The 17,444-nt window shown below is 40.5% G+C and overlaps 1 protein-coding gene across 13 annotated transcripts in view; it reads left to right on the top strand.

The window, feature by feature from the left end:
- Positions 1-17,444, top strand: part of eag (ether a go-go) — a 65,389-nt gene that overhangs the window by 15,405 nt on the left and 32,540 nt on the right. For all 13 annotated transcript variants that reach the window (XM_036821284.3, XM_065867556.2, XM_065867558.2 and 10 more), the window contains exon 3: positions 3,389-4,035. In XM_036821284.3, coding sequence (XP_036677179.2) covers positions 3,957-4,035 — 79 coding nt within the window. In that variant the 5' untranslated portion in view covers positions 3,389-3,956. The remainder of the gene's footprint in view (positions 1-3,388; positions 4,036-17,444) is intronic.

The raw sequence follows: 17,444 nt of genomic DNA, 5'->3' as shown, positions 1-17,444 counted from the left end.
CAGGACAGGATAAGCCAGCCAATGAAGGGTGTAAAACGAGGCGGATGTCGAGGGGGGGGCCCGGCATTGTTGGGAAAGTTTATGCCAGTTACCAGTTGCCAGTCAGCCAACGAGATCCATCTACTGACCTCCCTCTGCTCCTGCGGCTCCTTCTGCTGCTCCAACTGGGCCACTGGGCCAGCTCCTCCTGCTCCCTTTTGCTCCTGGGCCACGCATTAAAGCCGGAAAATTCATAAATGCCTGAGAGCGCTCCTCGCTTACACTGAAGTGTTCCTTTCGCCCTCTAATAAGCACTTACGGCAGCAGCAACATTGGCAACATCCATAGTCCGTAGTCCGTAGTCCATAGTCCATAGTCCGTAGCCCAACAACAAGGACCTGGCGACCAGGACAAAGGGAAGCTGTCGTTGCCGTTGCTTGAATTTTAATGAAATTAAAGATTACTGAGCTCAGCTAGCAGCCCTGCAGGAGCAGGAACAGTCAGAGTACAGAGGCGTAGTGTCAAAAGGGGGATCGGGATACATGTGCAGAGTCACTGGAAATTCGGATGTCTACTATATATATCCACTGTGCAACAGTTGGGGCGCTCCTTTTGCTAAATAACTTTTGGGGGAGGGATTTTGCCGGTGCCAGGGAATCTTGACTCGGTGAAAAATTGAATATGAAATGCTTTCACGACGAAAAACCCCCACAATAATTGCAATTCTGGCCATTTGGTTGGGGGTAATTTTACACAGTTTAGAGGTAATTTCAAAAAGGGAATTAAGGTAAATTGCAAAAACTTGTATTGCAAAAAGGGGGTTTTCGTTATCTAGAGGGTTTTAAGAAAATACCTTTGGTGGGGAATTCACTTGGAAATGTAGAATCAGTTTTTTGATTTATAAAATATGTAAGTGCTTAAAGGCAATTTTAGAAAGACAATTATAGGAAGTCGGAAAAGCGTGTATTGTAATTGGGGTGATCGTATATCAAGTGCATATTTTCATAGGGATAAGAATGGCTATGGCTATTTTATAAATTGCTAACATTTAAAATTCTTAATTTGAACTAAGATTGTTATTATTACCAATATCTATGAGAAATCTATGAAAATACGGAAGTGCTTTTATTAAGTCTAGGTCTGATAAAACTACACAGGAAAAACTGATGGGATATGATCATAATTTTGATAAGAATACTATCAATTCTGTCTAGATATGGGGGGGTATCATTCCGATACGTTCGCCAACTTGCCTTTTGCTCTCTTTTTCCATTAATGAGAGTTTCGAAAGAAATTTCATGCGCTTTCTGCTTTTTTTCTCTCATTTGCGATTTAGAAGCAATTTTTAAGGAAGAAAATCGAAGAAATCCTATCCCCTTAATACCAAACTTTACATTATCTTATGGTAAAAATTATTCCTGGTGAAATTACCATGCAAATATTGAGAGTTTTTCTTTTTGTGTAGCAAATTCCGGCACTCTGATGTATACTCAACCTTTAAATGCAAACATCTTGTTGCCATGGCTTGTCTAATGATTGCATCCTTGCGATGCTACTCCTTGTGTCTTGGTTCGCCTGATTCCAGCTATTCATAATCCTCATGTTTCAGCTCCGGCCTCCTCAGGCACACCACGTCCTGCTGCCAATTTAACTCGGCTCTCAATCCGATCCTAATGAGTCTGTTCCTGCCTGTCATGGGTTTCAGCCCTGCTCCTGGGATCCCTGGAACCACCTACGCCTCCTCCTCCTCCTTGGTGAACTTCCTGCACTTTGTAATTAGTGCGTGTTGGACAAGTGAATCAACTTTGCTCGACAGCCAACTTTGTTCGGCTGTCTTCTTTAATTAGTCAATTTGTTGCTGCACTTCGGTTATTCCTGGGATTTTATTGCGGCCTTATTTCGCTGGCCTGGCTGATAATTGGCTAATCGAGTTGCGTAATTGAGGCAGCCAGTTGATGGCAGGTCGACTGCTCATTAGGGTGCACTTAATGGGGATTGGTTCTGACTTTGGCTCAGAAGAGTTATGTGCGAATTATGCCACTTATCGGGGAACAAGATTTCAAATGGCATTGTCTGCATGCGAAGGAGATAAGCCGAAACAAAGCCAGTATTGCGCATACGCCCGGTTGTCTGTTCGAACATCATAATTAATTGCGAAACTTGTGCAAATATTGCACAACTTCTGCTCGACTGGGCAAATCAATGAAATGGGCAAAGGGGGGTGGCTTTCACGTTGCGTATACTTAATGTTACCAAATTTAAATTGCATAAACTGCATTATTAATGCCACTTGACAGCAAATTTGCATGTGGCATGTGTGCAGGCCACAAGTAGAAAGAGCACCCTTGAACACACACATTGTTGAGTTTAATTGATTTAACGATAAATGCCTTACATGCCTCAATTAATTTCATGAATTAAGAACTGTCATTAGTTTGTCATCGAACTATGTATTTTTGGTGCCAATTATCAAACCAAATAATTCCATATTGTTTGGGTTATAATCTTCTACTGTCCTCATGTAATTGGGTCTTAAAGCTTCTGCACCATTTCGATTGGGTTTTAATTAGTTAAAATACTGGACTTTAATTTGCGGTTTCAGTATCGAATGTGAAATCGTCTGCTAAATGTATATGCAATTTATTGTGGCATCTTCTCGGTTTCGAGTTGGAATGTGAAAGAGCTGGGGATTAAACGAGCTTAAGCCCACTCAAAGTGCAATGTAGTCAAATTCAAAGCGAGTGTATGTATCTCATTCAATTTGTCTCTTATTTTATATCTGGCAAATGTTTTCAATAAAAGCCAAGGTTTTTTGTTTAATTTGCAAGTTAGCCAGCTCCTCGGTGTGTCATCAAAAACTGTCATTTATCTTGGCAGAGGTATCTTTATTCAGCTTTTATGAGTTCTAATTGTATGTTGCAAATATTTTTTAAATTTTTGTGTTAGTATAAAAGAACTGATTTACAATTTCTGGTATTTGTGAGCGGATTAAAATGTATTTGGTGCCTCAAAGAAATACTTTATTTCTATGCAACCTTACTTAGAAATTGGAAATTATCTTGATACATGTAAAGAAATATTATAGCTTGGCACAGCAATCGCTAGCCCTTTTAAATTTTATTTCGTGTGCCTAAAAGTATGCAGTGATTGAAGTATAGTCGTCTTTTAGAACAAATTCATTGTACTTGCGAGTATAAAATATATTGTTGCCTACTTTTAGGCACCTAAAATGACAGTTAAATATGATTTCAAAATCCTGGTGATTTCTTTTGCAGCCCTGATGGAATGGGTTTCCTTTTATATTTGATATAGAGTAGGGTTTTAATACATACCCATATAATTGATATATAATGATATATAGTGATATATATAAACTAATGACCTTTATCCTTTTTTCTTTTCCCCACAGTGCCATATGCAACCGATAAGACTGTGTGAATGGTCAAGTGGTCATCAGCATCGAAGCGATTCTCTCTTCCCGCATGTGTGTTAGTGAGTGAGTGAGTGTGTGTGTATGCGAGAGAGTGGGAGAAAGTGAGTGAGCGAGCGAGAGAGAGAGAGTGAGACAGCATCAGAATGACGGACGCTCGGGGAAGCGGATTCCCCGCTGCGGAATTCGAATGAGCCAGATCCAAGACTATTTAAGATTGGATTTGGACCCGGATCGATCCCCATTCGATAATATCCCGTGTTATCCAGGAGCCAGGATATAGGAGCCAGGAATCAGGAGCCAGGAACCAGGAACCGGAAGCACCTCCGCCGGCCATCTATCCATCAGCTGACAACTGTCAGCCGTCAGCAACTGTCAGTTGTCAGAGCAACTCTGCGACCAGGAGGCCAGCTGTCAGCGGAAGTGAGAGTGGAACTGGGAGTGGAAGGACACCGGGGCCAGCAAAACGGGACAACAGGAGCAGCAGGAGCAGGAGCAGGAGCAGGCGAGGATTGGGCAGCGCGGCGCGTAGCGTGTAGGCGGCAAAATGCCTGGCGGACGACGTGGACTGGTTGCGCCGCAGAACACATTCCTCGAGAACATCATCCGGCGCTCCAACTCGCAGCGTGAGTATTCCAAACATCTCCATCTGTCGAATGCCGGGGGGATGTACTTTCTTGGCGGGGGAACACAATGTAAAGGAGTTATTTTCCAAGAATTCTAAGAAATTATGACGGAAATGCAAAAATATATCTAACAAAGAAATTAATAAGGTTCAAAAGCACTTTTGAAGGTGTCTAAAAGTATGCAGGAAAATAAAGAAAGCCGTTGTTCCGGCTTACTCAGTTTTAACTTTTTTTGTTGCATACTTTTAGACACCTCAATGAGTATTTTCAGGATCCTCTTGATATAATTTAGAATTAAGTTTCCATTAAGCTTTAAAAATCAATAGTTTCCGATATTTTCGTAGGGATAAGTAGCCAAATGTTATTTTATTTTTATATTATTTTATTTTATAGGTAGGTAAAGTCTTTTGAAAGTATTTCTTGGCGATGCCGACTAAACTACATTTCTGAAACACTATATTCACTATATTTCGACCAGTTTGATATGGTTAATGATTTTATTTCAAAGGATAGGACTTCCTTTATTCGTTGTTAACATTTTTCCTGGATTAAGATTAGTTATTGATGAAAGATGCAGCAAGGTTAACCAAAAGGTCAACTCATACGGCATCAGAGAACCAGACATTGCCACCGAGCATTCGCAAGGACCTTTAACAGAAATCGCCACATTTCGTTGCATCGCACATTCGATTCTCCGCCTGCAATCGGCATTTTACGCATGCCACACAATTATCGGTTGGCAGTGGGCAAAGGGGCAACCTTTTGGGGCTGCAAAAGTGCGAGAGTGTGAAATGAATTTTCCGTTAAGTTGTCAACGTGAACAGGATGCTGCGCGTGTGAGTGTGTGTGTGATGGGGAAAATGGGGAAAATGTGAAAATGGGAAGAGGGGAAAAAGGGAAATGAGCTATAAATAGAGCACTCGTACTCGAGAGCAATGGCACAACGCACGTGTGACCGAGAAATGTCCGATTCAGTGAAATTGAATTGTTTCACTGTGGCGACTGGAAAATTCAAGGGGAAAGTGCGAGGGAAAGTTGCGGTGAAGAGTGGGCGAAAGTCCGGAAGGTGCTTGGCAATTTGAGACCGAGAGCCGGCACTGAAATCCCTTTTTGGCCTGCGGTCAATGGCAACACTTTCAATTAGGGAGGGCCAATCGGGGGCTTGGGTTGGGCTTGTTGCATGGAAATGGAAGTGCAGCCCACTGAGAACTCCGACTTAGCTCGGATTTCCAGCTGGTCAACAAGGGACTCAGCTGCAGTCGAATGGGAATAGCTTCTGTTGGCAGCCATCACATCAGCAACAGCATCAGTCGCATAAATCCCTAAATGGCCCCCCGGCCAAACAGTTGTTGTCGCAGCAACTTGAGGTTCCATTTGCCATTTGGCATGTTGCAAAGTGGCAAAGTAGCAAAGTATCGAAGTGGCAGTGGCAACAACGGCCATCAAGGGCAACACATGCAGCCATAAACAACATGAGATAATTAACAAAACCCCCCTTTCTCCTCGTGCCCAGCTCATTAGGGAATGGCTTCCGGGGGGTGAAAAGGGGCGAAGGATCAGAGGAGTGACATAAATGGACGCACAATTGATGCACTCCATTGCCAAGCGAGCATGTGACTGACGCAATGCAAATGGCCCAAAAGTATTCCGGACCAATGCTGTTAATCATGGCCAGAGGAAGTCCTGCAAAGCGGCTCCACTGACGGAATGAAAGTGCCAAATGGCACAATGAGACAGTAATCTCACTTGGAGATCGAATAAATAAGAAATGAACCAGCGATTTGGATAGAGCTTCTTTAAAAAACCTTATACTAAGAAAAATATACCGATAAAAAATAAAATAATACATTAGATATCTGCATGTTTGATTTAAAATTGTTTTATTAAATAAAAAAACACATTAAACTCAATTCAAAACTTATTAAATTGCATGATTTTACTTGAAAATATTAAAATCAAGGTGGAAAATATTATAACATCAATAGATACGATGTTTCTCATATTTTCTTAAAATATTTAACGTCTTTAAAAATTGAATTTCGTACTAAAGTTAATCTTTAAAGTATTTAAATTAACTATAGTTGAGAATACAATTGAATATTTCTATATTTTCAAATACTTAAAAATTTTAATGGATAAAAAACATCAAAAAATATTCAGATTAAATGTATCATCTTTGGATTTATTATTTTCTTTTATCAGTGTACCAAATACTTGGTCTTACAAATTACAATTTCATTTGAATCAACCTGATATTAATCTACATTTTCCTTCTCTGCGGAAACAAATAAGCCAGTCATAAAGAACCAGTAGAACACACAAAACTCAGTTAAAATCAACTTCATTTTGAGTCTATTTTGCCATACTCAACTGGGTCACAAAATAGCCATATTTTAAGCCTACTATCGACCCAATTAGGAAAAATAAGCTCAAATATTATTGAGGCTTCTTTCAATTTCGAATCGAAGAGAGGCGACGGATACTTGCCACTTCAGCTTCGATTCCCATCCGGGCAAAGGAGCCATCAATATATCTAGGTAGGCCTTTTCCGCTTTTTTTTCCCAACTAGGCATAGTTTTCCATATACATTTTCCCGCCCGGCAAATGTCGAAAGCGGATTACCGAGGAGACGCAAAGCCTTTTCCAAAAGGATTTCGTTTCGTTGGCAGCACAAGTGAGGAGAAAAGTAAAACGGCTTTAGGCCGCCGAGAAGGAAAAGGAAAACTCTGACCTGAAACGGACAGATACAGCTACAGATACAGATACAAATGCGAATACAGATACAGATACGTAAACTGGAAATGCCATAAAGGAAATGCACGCAGGGGCGGGGAAAAGGGGGCACTCCGTAAGTGCGGCATATTAAGGCGGGAATGCAAATGGCTGAGGGAAATGGGTCGTCAGGTGAAGCAATAGATTCTAATGTGATTTCCATGCCAAACACAAATAAAAACGGGCGCAGATTGAAGTTGAAGTGTAGGTGAATATATGGTATTGGGGGGTTTTATAAGGAAAGCGGACCAGGAAAGTGGAGAGCAAGACCCAGAAAATGCGTGCCCATATTTGAATGTCTGCACGGTACGTCTGTCTACAGCACTTAACCCTCTTTCTTGGCCCTTGACTCTGTCCCAGTTTTTTGTTGATTTATTTCGAATTTAATATATTGATAAAAGCTAATTTAGGCAATTTGTTTTTCCCCTATTCTGACTCTAAGAATCCTTTTAACTCAGGAAAGGATCAGCAAAGAACTAAATATTATATTAGATTAGGTTTAAATTTAATTGTGGCTGGAAAATGGTTTTTGATTACAAAACGACTTTACAAATCCCTAGGGTCTTACTATCACTTTATAATATAATTTAAGGTGTCTAAAATTATTCAGTGAATAATGAATAGCCGTCTTACTGAATTAATTTATTATTCTACTAAGTTAAAAAAAATATTGTTGCATACTTTTATACACCTAAAATGACATTTAAAAGATATTTCAAAGCCCTATTGATTTTTGCGGGATTAAATATGCCATTTTAATGATTTTAAAAGCAATAAAACCAAACTTTTAGAAAACAGTGTCGAAAAGTGAATTAGAATTGTAAATTAAATGGTATAAAAAGAAACATTGTATACAAATTAAGCCGAGAAAGGTATTTAAAAGTAGTGAGAAACGAACACTTTGCCAGATTGATTTCAAGGGGAAGCTTTGTGATACTTCCGTTGGCGCTAAAAACCATCCTCATTACAATATTTCACAGCCAGCGATCCCCTAATTCCCCTCCCGAAAGAAATCCATCAACCCGAGTAAATGGGTTGGAAAATTTAAGGAGGATAAATGGTGAAGGGGGGATAAGGTGGATGGCCCCCATTCCGTGGTGTTTGTTTGGGCTGCGAATTTTCCGCCACGTCGGCGATAAACTGACCAAAGACACTGCCAAAAAGAGCAACTGGCTTAGGCAAATTTTTTAATTAGTTGACTTTATGCCTCACGCTTCCGGGACAGTACCAACCCCTTTCCCTTCCATTTGCAACCCCTTTGGCGGCCTGTTCGATTTGTCCCCAAGTTGCAAATAGGCAAAAACTCGTGTGTTTGTCCTTGTTTGGCAACAAACTCATTAAAATTGAACGCAAAGCCCCCCTGCAAAGAGAAAGGCACACACACACACTCGTGGTGGAGGGGGGGGCCCGAAACCAAAATCCACAAAAATCCCGACTAGTCCGATGGCAAGCATTTTTCAGTGGTTTATCTGCGGGCTGGAAAAGTGGCTGGTGGATGGAGGTGTGCAAAAAGAGACAAACAACTTTGCCCTTGTTTTTCTTTTCCATTTTTTTTTTCCTTCCCTCTGTTTGCCTTTTTTGGGTTTGTCACTTTTGCGGTTTGCCTCGCACGTTTATCTCGAGTGCACATTGCTCTCTCGTTCCCCGCCCATTCGGCATGGCCTTTGCCCCCCAGGAGGTCGCAGCTCGACACTTGGCGCGGCTGTTTGATCTTCGTCAGCAAGCCAAACAACATTAGCAACAACAACAGCGATGGGAGCAGCAGCAAAAAGTGGACAAAGTGGCCAAGAGACATGGCAAGGAGATCCGCCCCAAAGCTGTCTCACTTCTCCTCACTTACTTTGCGTACACCCCGAAAAAATATCTGAGAAATCGAGCAACGTTTCTAGATATGATCACAGTTAGACAAACTGTTCAAAAATAAATTAGTAACTGATACTCGTTTCGATGAAATACGATATTTCAAGACTCTCGCTCGCTTTTATCGAAAAATTCCATTTTTCATTATCAATCTAACATTTTTCAGTGGTATGAATAATAAGTTTGCAATTCGTTCAAAAGCTGTCTTACTTCTCTTCACCAACTTCGCGTACAGCCCAAGAAAAATCTCAGAAATAGATCTACTTTTCTATATTTGATCATAATGAGATGATTTTTCAATGAAATTCGATATTTTGATACTCTGACTCGCTTTTATCGAAAAAATACCGTTTTTCACTATCAATTTAACATTTTTCAATGGTATAATTAAGACGTTTATGATAATTTCTATGTTGGTTTCTATATTAAGAATTACAAGTTGACTATGAGTTTGCCATTTTCTCTCAGTGCATCCATTTTCGTGAATGTTTTGCCTGCCTGTTGACAATTGATTACGCATACGCCTTGTGGCTCACAAAAGAAAACACGTGCCAGGCGATATCCATCACTGCCTTGCTGGTGTTGTTTGCCCAGGTCAGACGTCGATGGATAAATGATAACCGCATAAGCGATGAATCAGGGCAGAGAGCAACGATTGGGGGGAAAAATGGGAGAAAAGATCAATACCAATTTGAGCCCGAATAGGTGCTAAATGGTTAGAAAATTAAAGGTCTGTTGGGGTATTGAATAGAGTAAAAGAATCTGCTTTATTCCCAATTATCGTGCTGCTAAAACCCCAATGGAACTCCCTGAAATCGGTCAAAAACCCCACCAAAAATGTCCCCAAAAGTAGCAGATTACTAATGCTCTGGTGATAATTGAGATAAACCCCATTTTGTGTGAAAACTCAGAGCCAGTGACGCAAAAGGATGCCCAGGGCAACTGTCATGCAAAATCAGCATAATCGCACCTACGCACACAAATGACATAACGACCGAAAGAGATAGACAGAGATAGACAGAGATAGTGTTAGAGTGAAAGTGAAAAAGAGAGGGAGAACAGCAAACACGTTCACTAATTTGTGTGCAAGCGGAGTCGCCTCGCTGGGGCATGCAACAAGCCGCATTGGGAAACGCCCTCACGCAGGCCAATCGGTGAACAATTGCAATTATGTACAATCATTGTCTGCTGTCATTGTCGCACGTCCCTGTCCCCCTGTTCGGGCGCCATATTCCCCGCTCGGTTCCCTGTTCGGGCGCCACTTCCTTCTCCGATGTCCGTGTGTTTGTTTATTATTGATTTTCATTTTTCATTTCGTCGTTCGTTTTCGTTGTTTGTTTGTTTGTTCAGTGTTTCTTTTTTTTTCGTTTTTTTTTGCCGTCTGTGTATGGCTGTGTTTTCGCCTCGGTTTTTGTTATTGTCGCTGTTTCGTGTAAATTAACGTTTTTTGCCGCCAGGGAGACGGTGTAAAAAGGGGGCGGTCATTACATTTATTGATTTTTATTTTCATTCCGGGGGAACCACCCCTTATTCTTTGCTCTGCCCTGCCTTCGTTTGCCTTGCTTTGCTTGCGTTTTCAGTTTGCGACACTTAACTTTTCGCGTTGTTTGTCGTTTGTTGTTATTGCCGTTTTCATTGCTGTTGCTGGGGCTGCGTCTTTGACCCGTTTTTTTTCGTCTCTTTTTTTTTTTTTTTTTGGGCGGCCGGAAATGCGCGACTGCACCCCATTACGCAGCTTTAAAGAACCCCCTCTTCGCTGGCCAGAAGGTCAAAGCATGGCGAGTGCCTTTCACCAAAAAAAAAAAAAGAGTAGAAGAAAATAAATCGCAAAGGAAGGAAACGCTGGAGAGCCATGGATGGGGGGCCGAAACCAAACAGCAATGGCCATAATAATCCGCACTGACCTGGCCAAAAGGTTGCTCCTGTGCCCTGGCCTGTTGACACGGACTTGGGATACCGGACTTGGACTCGGACTCGAACTCGGACTTTTGCACGCAACAGTAAATCAAAGCAAACAAAGGGTGGCGAATTTAAATAAACAATTTTTCTTTGGCCAAGTCGAGTGGGTCGAGTGCAAAGATTTCGTGTCACTCGGCCATTGTGCGGTTCCTGCGGTGGCGAGTCCACTGCCACGGGTAAGGTATTTGCAGCACATTAATCATACGCCACGTTGTCGCGTCGCTACAGCAAGGTGTAATCATAACAATTGAGCCACCAATCAACGCCCCAAAAGCTGGGTGTCAAGGAATGTTGGGATACCAAACTAGGACATTTATCATGGGAACGAGGTGTTGTCAATGGGGAGAGAGGAAACTAATTTAATTTAAAGTCTTACTTCGGATTTACCTAAAAAGTGGGAAAATGATTGAAGTTTTATTAAAATAATTTTATTTCGGAATCATAGTCTATTAACCTACTTTGATGAGAACCTTTTATTTCGTATTCCAAAGGCTGGCTTTCTAGGAATTTTAAGATACCAAACTAGAACATTAGTCATAAGAACTCGGTGTTTTTAATGAGCAGAAATTATGTTTAATTGGATTTTTACCTACTAAACTTTCTCTAGGGAAAATCTTTTATTCCGTATCCATAATGCTGGGTATCAAGACATTTTGGGATGCCAAACCAGAACATTTATAAATGGAACAAGGAATTTTCAACAATGAAAAAGGATGCTTACTTGGATTTTTATTTCTAAAAATAATTTCTCTCCTTAAAGTTTTCTTTCAGATTACTCTGAAAAGTAGGTAAAAGGATTTCATTAATATAGGCAATCAAAACCACCTTCAAAACTTTCCTTTGAGGACAATCATTTATTCCGTATCCCAAAAGCTGTGTTGCAAGGAAGCTGTGTAGTTAGGACATTTAACTAGGACAATTGTCATGGATACTCAGTGCTTTCAATCAGGAGAATGAGGATTTATTTATAAAATAATTTGTTTCCTTAAAGTTTTACTTTGAACTTCTCTAAAATGTAGGTGAAAGATTTAACTGAAATCAAAACCACCTACCAAACTTTCTTCCTTTAAAAAAAATTTTTTTTCCGTATACCAAAAGCTGGGTGTCAAGGAATGTTAGGAATCCTAACTACGGATACAAAAATAGAACATTTATCATGGAATCTCTAGATTTTCAATGAGAAGAAAATATGTTTATGTGTAAAAATAAACTGTTTCCTTAAAGTTTTACATTGGTTTTTATTACTTTTATTATTATAATTTTATTAGGGAACCAGAAGCACCTACTAAACTTCCATCCTTCAGGGGAAATCATTTATTCCGTATGCTTTCGAGTTGCTCCCCCAACTTTCTTCCGTTAGTTAACATTTTCCTTCGCTCGAGGGCTTCGCGCCGCTTTGACCTTTGCCAGAAATTCCATGGAAATCAATGCCTACCTTGGGCGGGGTCTGCTCGGGTCTGGGCCCCCAATGCCATGGCCAAGAGCTGGCCACCAGGGCCGCAGTCCACTGGCCAGGTGGCGACAATTGATTGAGCACCGCCCCAGACGTTTTTTTGCTCCCACGCTTTCTGATTGCGGCGACTACGACTTTTGCGTAATTTATGAGGCCTGCGTTTATAATGCCCTTCCCCAGACGAAGGTCCCTCACAGAGGGGGGGCAGAAGTGCCCCCATTTTCCCCTGTTTTTGCCATGTGTCCATCATTGTTCAGCGGGATGTGCCACAGAGTTATTCCCCACATTATTATCGACATGTGACCACAGCAAAATCGCTTTAATTAGACAACAGCGCGTAAGTTTTGGGTCATGGGTGGCGGGGGAGGAGGAGTAGGAGGGGGGTCTGCACAGCAGTCAAACGACACTTAGCATTAAGTAAAAGGCCATTTAAGAATGACCACAGTGGCCAGGGGGCGGGACATGGGGAGGGGGGCCACTGGGCAGGCCCAAGTTTCACCTCCGTCCAGTCAAATTGGATTAAGTTGTTGCCCCATCCCCTGGCCCTGTGTGAAGTGCCTGGCAGGTGGGCCCCAAAAAGGGGGCGGGCGCCACTGGAAGTGGCAGAGCAGACCATATCAAAATTAAGACGCAGCCTAATCCCTGCCAGAACCCATTGCACAAAAAGTGCGGGCATAATGGGTGGACAGCGGGGGAGGCATTTCCCAACACTGGATTATGGGGGTTCATAAGCTATACAGGTGTTGGTAAACAAAGCTACCTTCTGTAAAGTTTCAATAGCCTTAAATCTTCAATTTAGATATTTTATTCATAGATTCTGTAAGATACTCAGTCCTCATGGTAAAAGTCTTTGTAAAATAGAATGCAACTTTATGAAAATTTCCCTTGTATCAAACAAATCTTTTTTAACCAAAATGCAACCTTATCTGCTGGGATTTTTGATTGCAATTTAGTTGGAAGAAACTTCTTTAACACCCTACAAGGTGTTGTTCATTCCTGCACAATAATGAATATTTTATTAAACCATTTTCCAGCACTGGATTATGGGGGTTCATTACCTATACAGGTGTTGGTAAACAAAGTTACTTTCTGGGAAGTTTCAATAGCCTTAAATCTTCAATTATGAAGTTTTATTCGTAGAATCTGAAAGATACTCAGTCAGCATGCTGAAAGTATTATTAAAATAGAATGTAACTCAATGCAATTTTTCCTTAAGCTGGAATATTCTTTTTCAACCAAAACTGAACTGTATTTCAGCGATTTCTGATTTCAATTTAATAGGAAGAGATTATTCAACACCCTACCAGGTGTTCTCCATTCACAAATATTGATAATTTCATAAAAACTCGCTTTGTTTCCTGTAAAAAAATTCACAATTCCCTACTGTGCACTTCGCAAACACGAAAGGATTTCATTCTGTTGAAAACAATGGGGAAATGTTTACCACACAAAGAGATGTACTATATATTGCGAAGAACTCTATTCTTCACTTCTGGCTAAAAAAAAGGGCTGCTGCTATACCGCTGCGTTTTATATGGAATTGGTTTAGCTTTGTGCAGAGATATTAATATTGACATACCTTCCAATAAAAAAAATTGAATTCTGATTTTCTGAAAACTACAAAGTGTGAAAGTGACGCATGGCTGTGATTCAATGCGTTGGATACCCAATGAGATTTATATTGCAAAAATAGTTCCTTTTTCCCATAAAGTTCATATGCTGTGTCCCCTTTTTGCTAAAACAAAATTTGAAAGCTGAAAAGCTGTTTATTGCACTTTATATTGAACTGATTTAGCTTTGTGTAAAACTATTAATATTGACATACCAACCAATGCGAAAAGTAAATTTGTTTTTTGAAATGCACAATTCGAATGGAAAAGCGCTGCTATAAATCAGCTTATTTGTAAAAATAAGACAAATGGAAGTCACACATGTAGGGCACAGAAGTTTTATTTTATTTTTACAATTTCTACAAAGTGACATTCAGTAAAAGTAGTACTTAATATTTAAGCACATTTTCACGAGCATTTCAACCAGAATGTGGCATGAACAACTATTAGCAACTAACTTTGATCCAAGGATATTAATCTAAATGCAGATAAGGCGATGCTTCAGCATTAAGTACTTGAGGTGGCTACCGAAAATTCGCTAAAAATCGCGTGCCAAGTGCCGTTTTTCTCTTGCTTTCCGCAAACATATCGCCCTCTCTGTCTAGCCTTCCTGTGTATGCGTGTGTGTGTGTGGGGGGTTGAGGGTGTGTGAGTGCGTGGCTAATTTGCTTGGCACAAAAAGTGTAGCATGCTTTTTGGGGCCACTCGCAACACGCAACGCAGCGCAAAAGTTGCGGCCAAAATGCAAAATGGAGGCAAAGGATAGAAAGAGAAAGGGAGATGTTGGCCGACAAACACACACGTATCCTGGGAATACAGACGTGTGTGTGTGTATGTGTGAAACTAAAACTCGCTCTTGCACTTCGAAACTGGGGAAAAGTTGGCTGCTTTTCCCGGCCACTTTGTAGCTGGTTTGGACCGAGTTGAAAGTTTACGCAATCAACTTTTTCGCCATTCTTTTTTTATTTATCAGCCAAGGCATCCCTGCACACACACACTCGCACAGATAGAGAGAGAGAGGGAGATAGATAGATAGAGAGAGAGAGTGAGAGGGCAGAGGAAATGACGATGGCGACGACGTTGACGGGGCCAAAAACTTTAATGTGGCATCAGCAAATGCGAGGCGAAGCGAAGCGTGGCAAACCGATGGCGCCAACAGCTCTGCGGCTGTCTGTGTGTGTGTTTGTTTTTGCTAGTGTGCGAGTGTTGGTCAACCCACTAACACTTACACACACACACACACTCACACTCGCAGCAAAAGAAAGTCGCCAGAATTTGGCAAGCAATCGGTAGTTAATTCAATATCAAAATAAACTACATGAGTGAGAAAGCTGGCAAGGCATCAAAACTGAAACCATTAATGATAAGACACGGCGATAATGCTGATAATAAAAATATGATCCTAAATTAATCTATCTTTTTAAGGCAACTTAAAATTAAAGACTGATAAATAACATAGAACAAGAATTAAAATATTTTATATTAGAAACTATAATACCATTTTTTAGAACCTTTAGTAAATACCTAATAAATATAGTTTATCTCAATATTATATTGATACTATAATACCATTATTAGAACATTTAATATAGTGGATTACCTACCTAATAAATATAGATTATCTCAATATATATATTTTAGGAATATGTTATAACACAAATACTTTTCTTTTAGTTTCGTTAAAATTTTAACAATGCAAAGTGGATGATATTTTTTTCCTCTGTATGGCCACGTACATTTTGTTTGTTGGGGAAGGTCTCCGAAATGCTGGAGAGCATTTAAACTAGAAAATATTGGAAGGACTGCGGAGAATCGCAGAACCACAGGCCCCGCGGGCAAAATTAAATGAACAGTCAGTTTACTGGAATCCAGGGGGGGATTCGAATGGGTGGGCTGGGTATTATGGGTGTGCACGAACACTCTGTTGACCTTGAAGTCAAATGTCCACCAAGCAGTCACAAAACATGAAAAGTAATCAAACAAAGTTGCAGGGTGGGGTGGTTGGGTATGGTAAATGGAAATGCAAAAATGAAGAAATGGAAAACGAAATTGGAATCGAGCATATGGCAAGTCAGAAAGACATTTTTGTTCACAGCAAGAATGTCACTGCATTTTTCACTGGATTCAATCAGTACTTGATTTGTGGCCATTGGCCTGTTTGATTTTATTAAAAATTCTATAAATAATATTAAAAGTTTTAAAGTTACCTAATCGATTATAACTTTCTTTTTTAATAAACATTTAATTTCTATTAAATATTTAGCTTGAAGAAGTTTTCAACTGGAACTTTCCTAATTCATCAAGCCAAAACTTATGCAAGTTTAAATGTTCAGCAGTGAAATTAGGCCCTCAATGGTAAATTTTTCTCATTTTAATTTCTTGCCATTTTTTAGTTTCCCGGCAAATTCAATTAATTTCGGACTTTAGCAGAAGCTGACTTTTGCCATTTTATTTTTTCTGCCATTTTATTTTTTCTCCAACTATCTCCAGTTCGCTCGGTTTCCCAGCGGTTTGGCTTCGTGCTGGATCGCAGCTTCCCACTTAATTATGCAAATTTAATAACAAACGCCAAATGGCGCGCACAAAGACAGAGACAGGGCGAGAAAGTGCGAAAGAAAGGGGAGCAGCGCGAGGTTTATTATAAATGCCATTATGCGACAAAAAAACAGGGAAAAGGGAACGAAGGGCTTAGGGAACTTGGTTGCAATTCTTTTCAAGCATGCCCCAAGGAGTCGTAGCGGTAACAGGCTGGCCTAATCAACGTGGTTTTGTCGTGTTTTAGCCCCAACTCTCACTTTCACCCCCTCCCACACACTTTCTCCTTCAACCACCTTTCTCCACCTTTAACGAACCAAACCCACTTTTGTGCATTCTCCAGCTGTCGCTAATGTAATTAAATCGCAATGCTGACGGAGGCCGAGCCTTTTTTACTTTTCGGACAATAAAATTTATGCACTCGCCTGGTGAAAAGGGGCTAAGTGAAAGGGGGTAGGGGGGTGGAGAGAAAGTGTTAGACGAAGTTAAAGGATCTGCGAAATGGAGGACAAAATGGCATGGCCAGCTGGCAATCTGTGGCCTAATCGCAGCCCCAAAGGGGGTGGTAAATACAGGATAAAAGGGGCCTGAAAGGGGTCCAAAATGGGGGCCAAAAAGGGGGGAAAACAGGCGAGGTGTGCATAAAGGATAATTGCAAGGACCGTTGTGCCGCCTGAACCGTATAACGTTCACCATTCACACTAATGTCATAAAAACCAGCCAAACAAATGATTCTTTTAGTGTGAGTGTGTGTGGTCTGTGTGTCTGTGACAAGTTCCAAACAATAGAAAACAGAAGCAACAACAAGGGCTAACACCGACAACCACAGGGAAGATGGCAAATGCAAGAACCACAAAAAAATAATGACAAAACTGGCCGGAGACACGAGGAAAGGGGTATGGAAATTAAGGGGTGTACATATACAGGGTAATATGGACGCAGGGGAAAGTGTGGAAAACCCACAGCAACCGAGGAGGAAGTGGCCCGCACAGTGGGGAAAACTAAAAATAGACTAGGAAACAAAAAAACATAAAATAACAAAAGACAAAAAGTTTCCAGCTTTAAAAAATTATTTATTTAATGGCTTCAGCAAAAGTCTTAACCAATTTCTAATTCTGTGAAACAAGAGAACAAAGCTTTTTTAGTATAATCCCTAGAAGAACTCGGATCCAGGCGCAATTTGTTCTATCAATTGGTATGATATTGATATATGATAAAAT

Source organism: Drosophila suzukii, chromosome X, assembly GCF_043229965.1.
Source record: "Drosophila suzukii chromosome X, CBGP_Dsuzu_IsoJpt1.0, whole genome shotgun sequence".
Classification (NCBI taxonomy): Eukaryota; Metazoa; Arthropoda; class Insecta; order Diptera; family Drosophilidae; genus Drosophila; species Drosophila suzukii.
The sequence above is the reverse complement of the archived record's forward strand: the minus strand, read 5'-3'. Positions and strand labels throughout refer to the sequence as shown.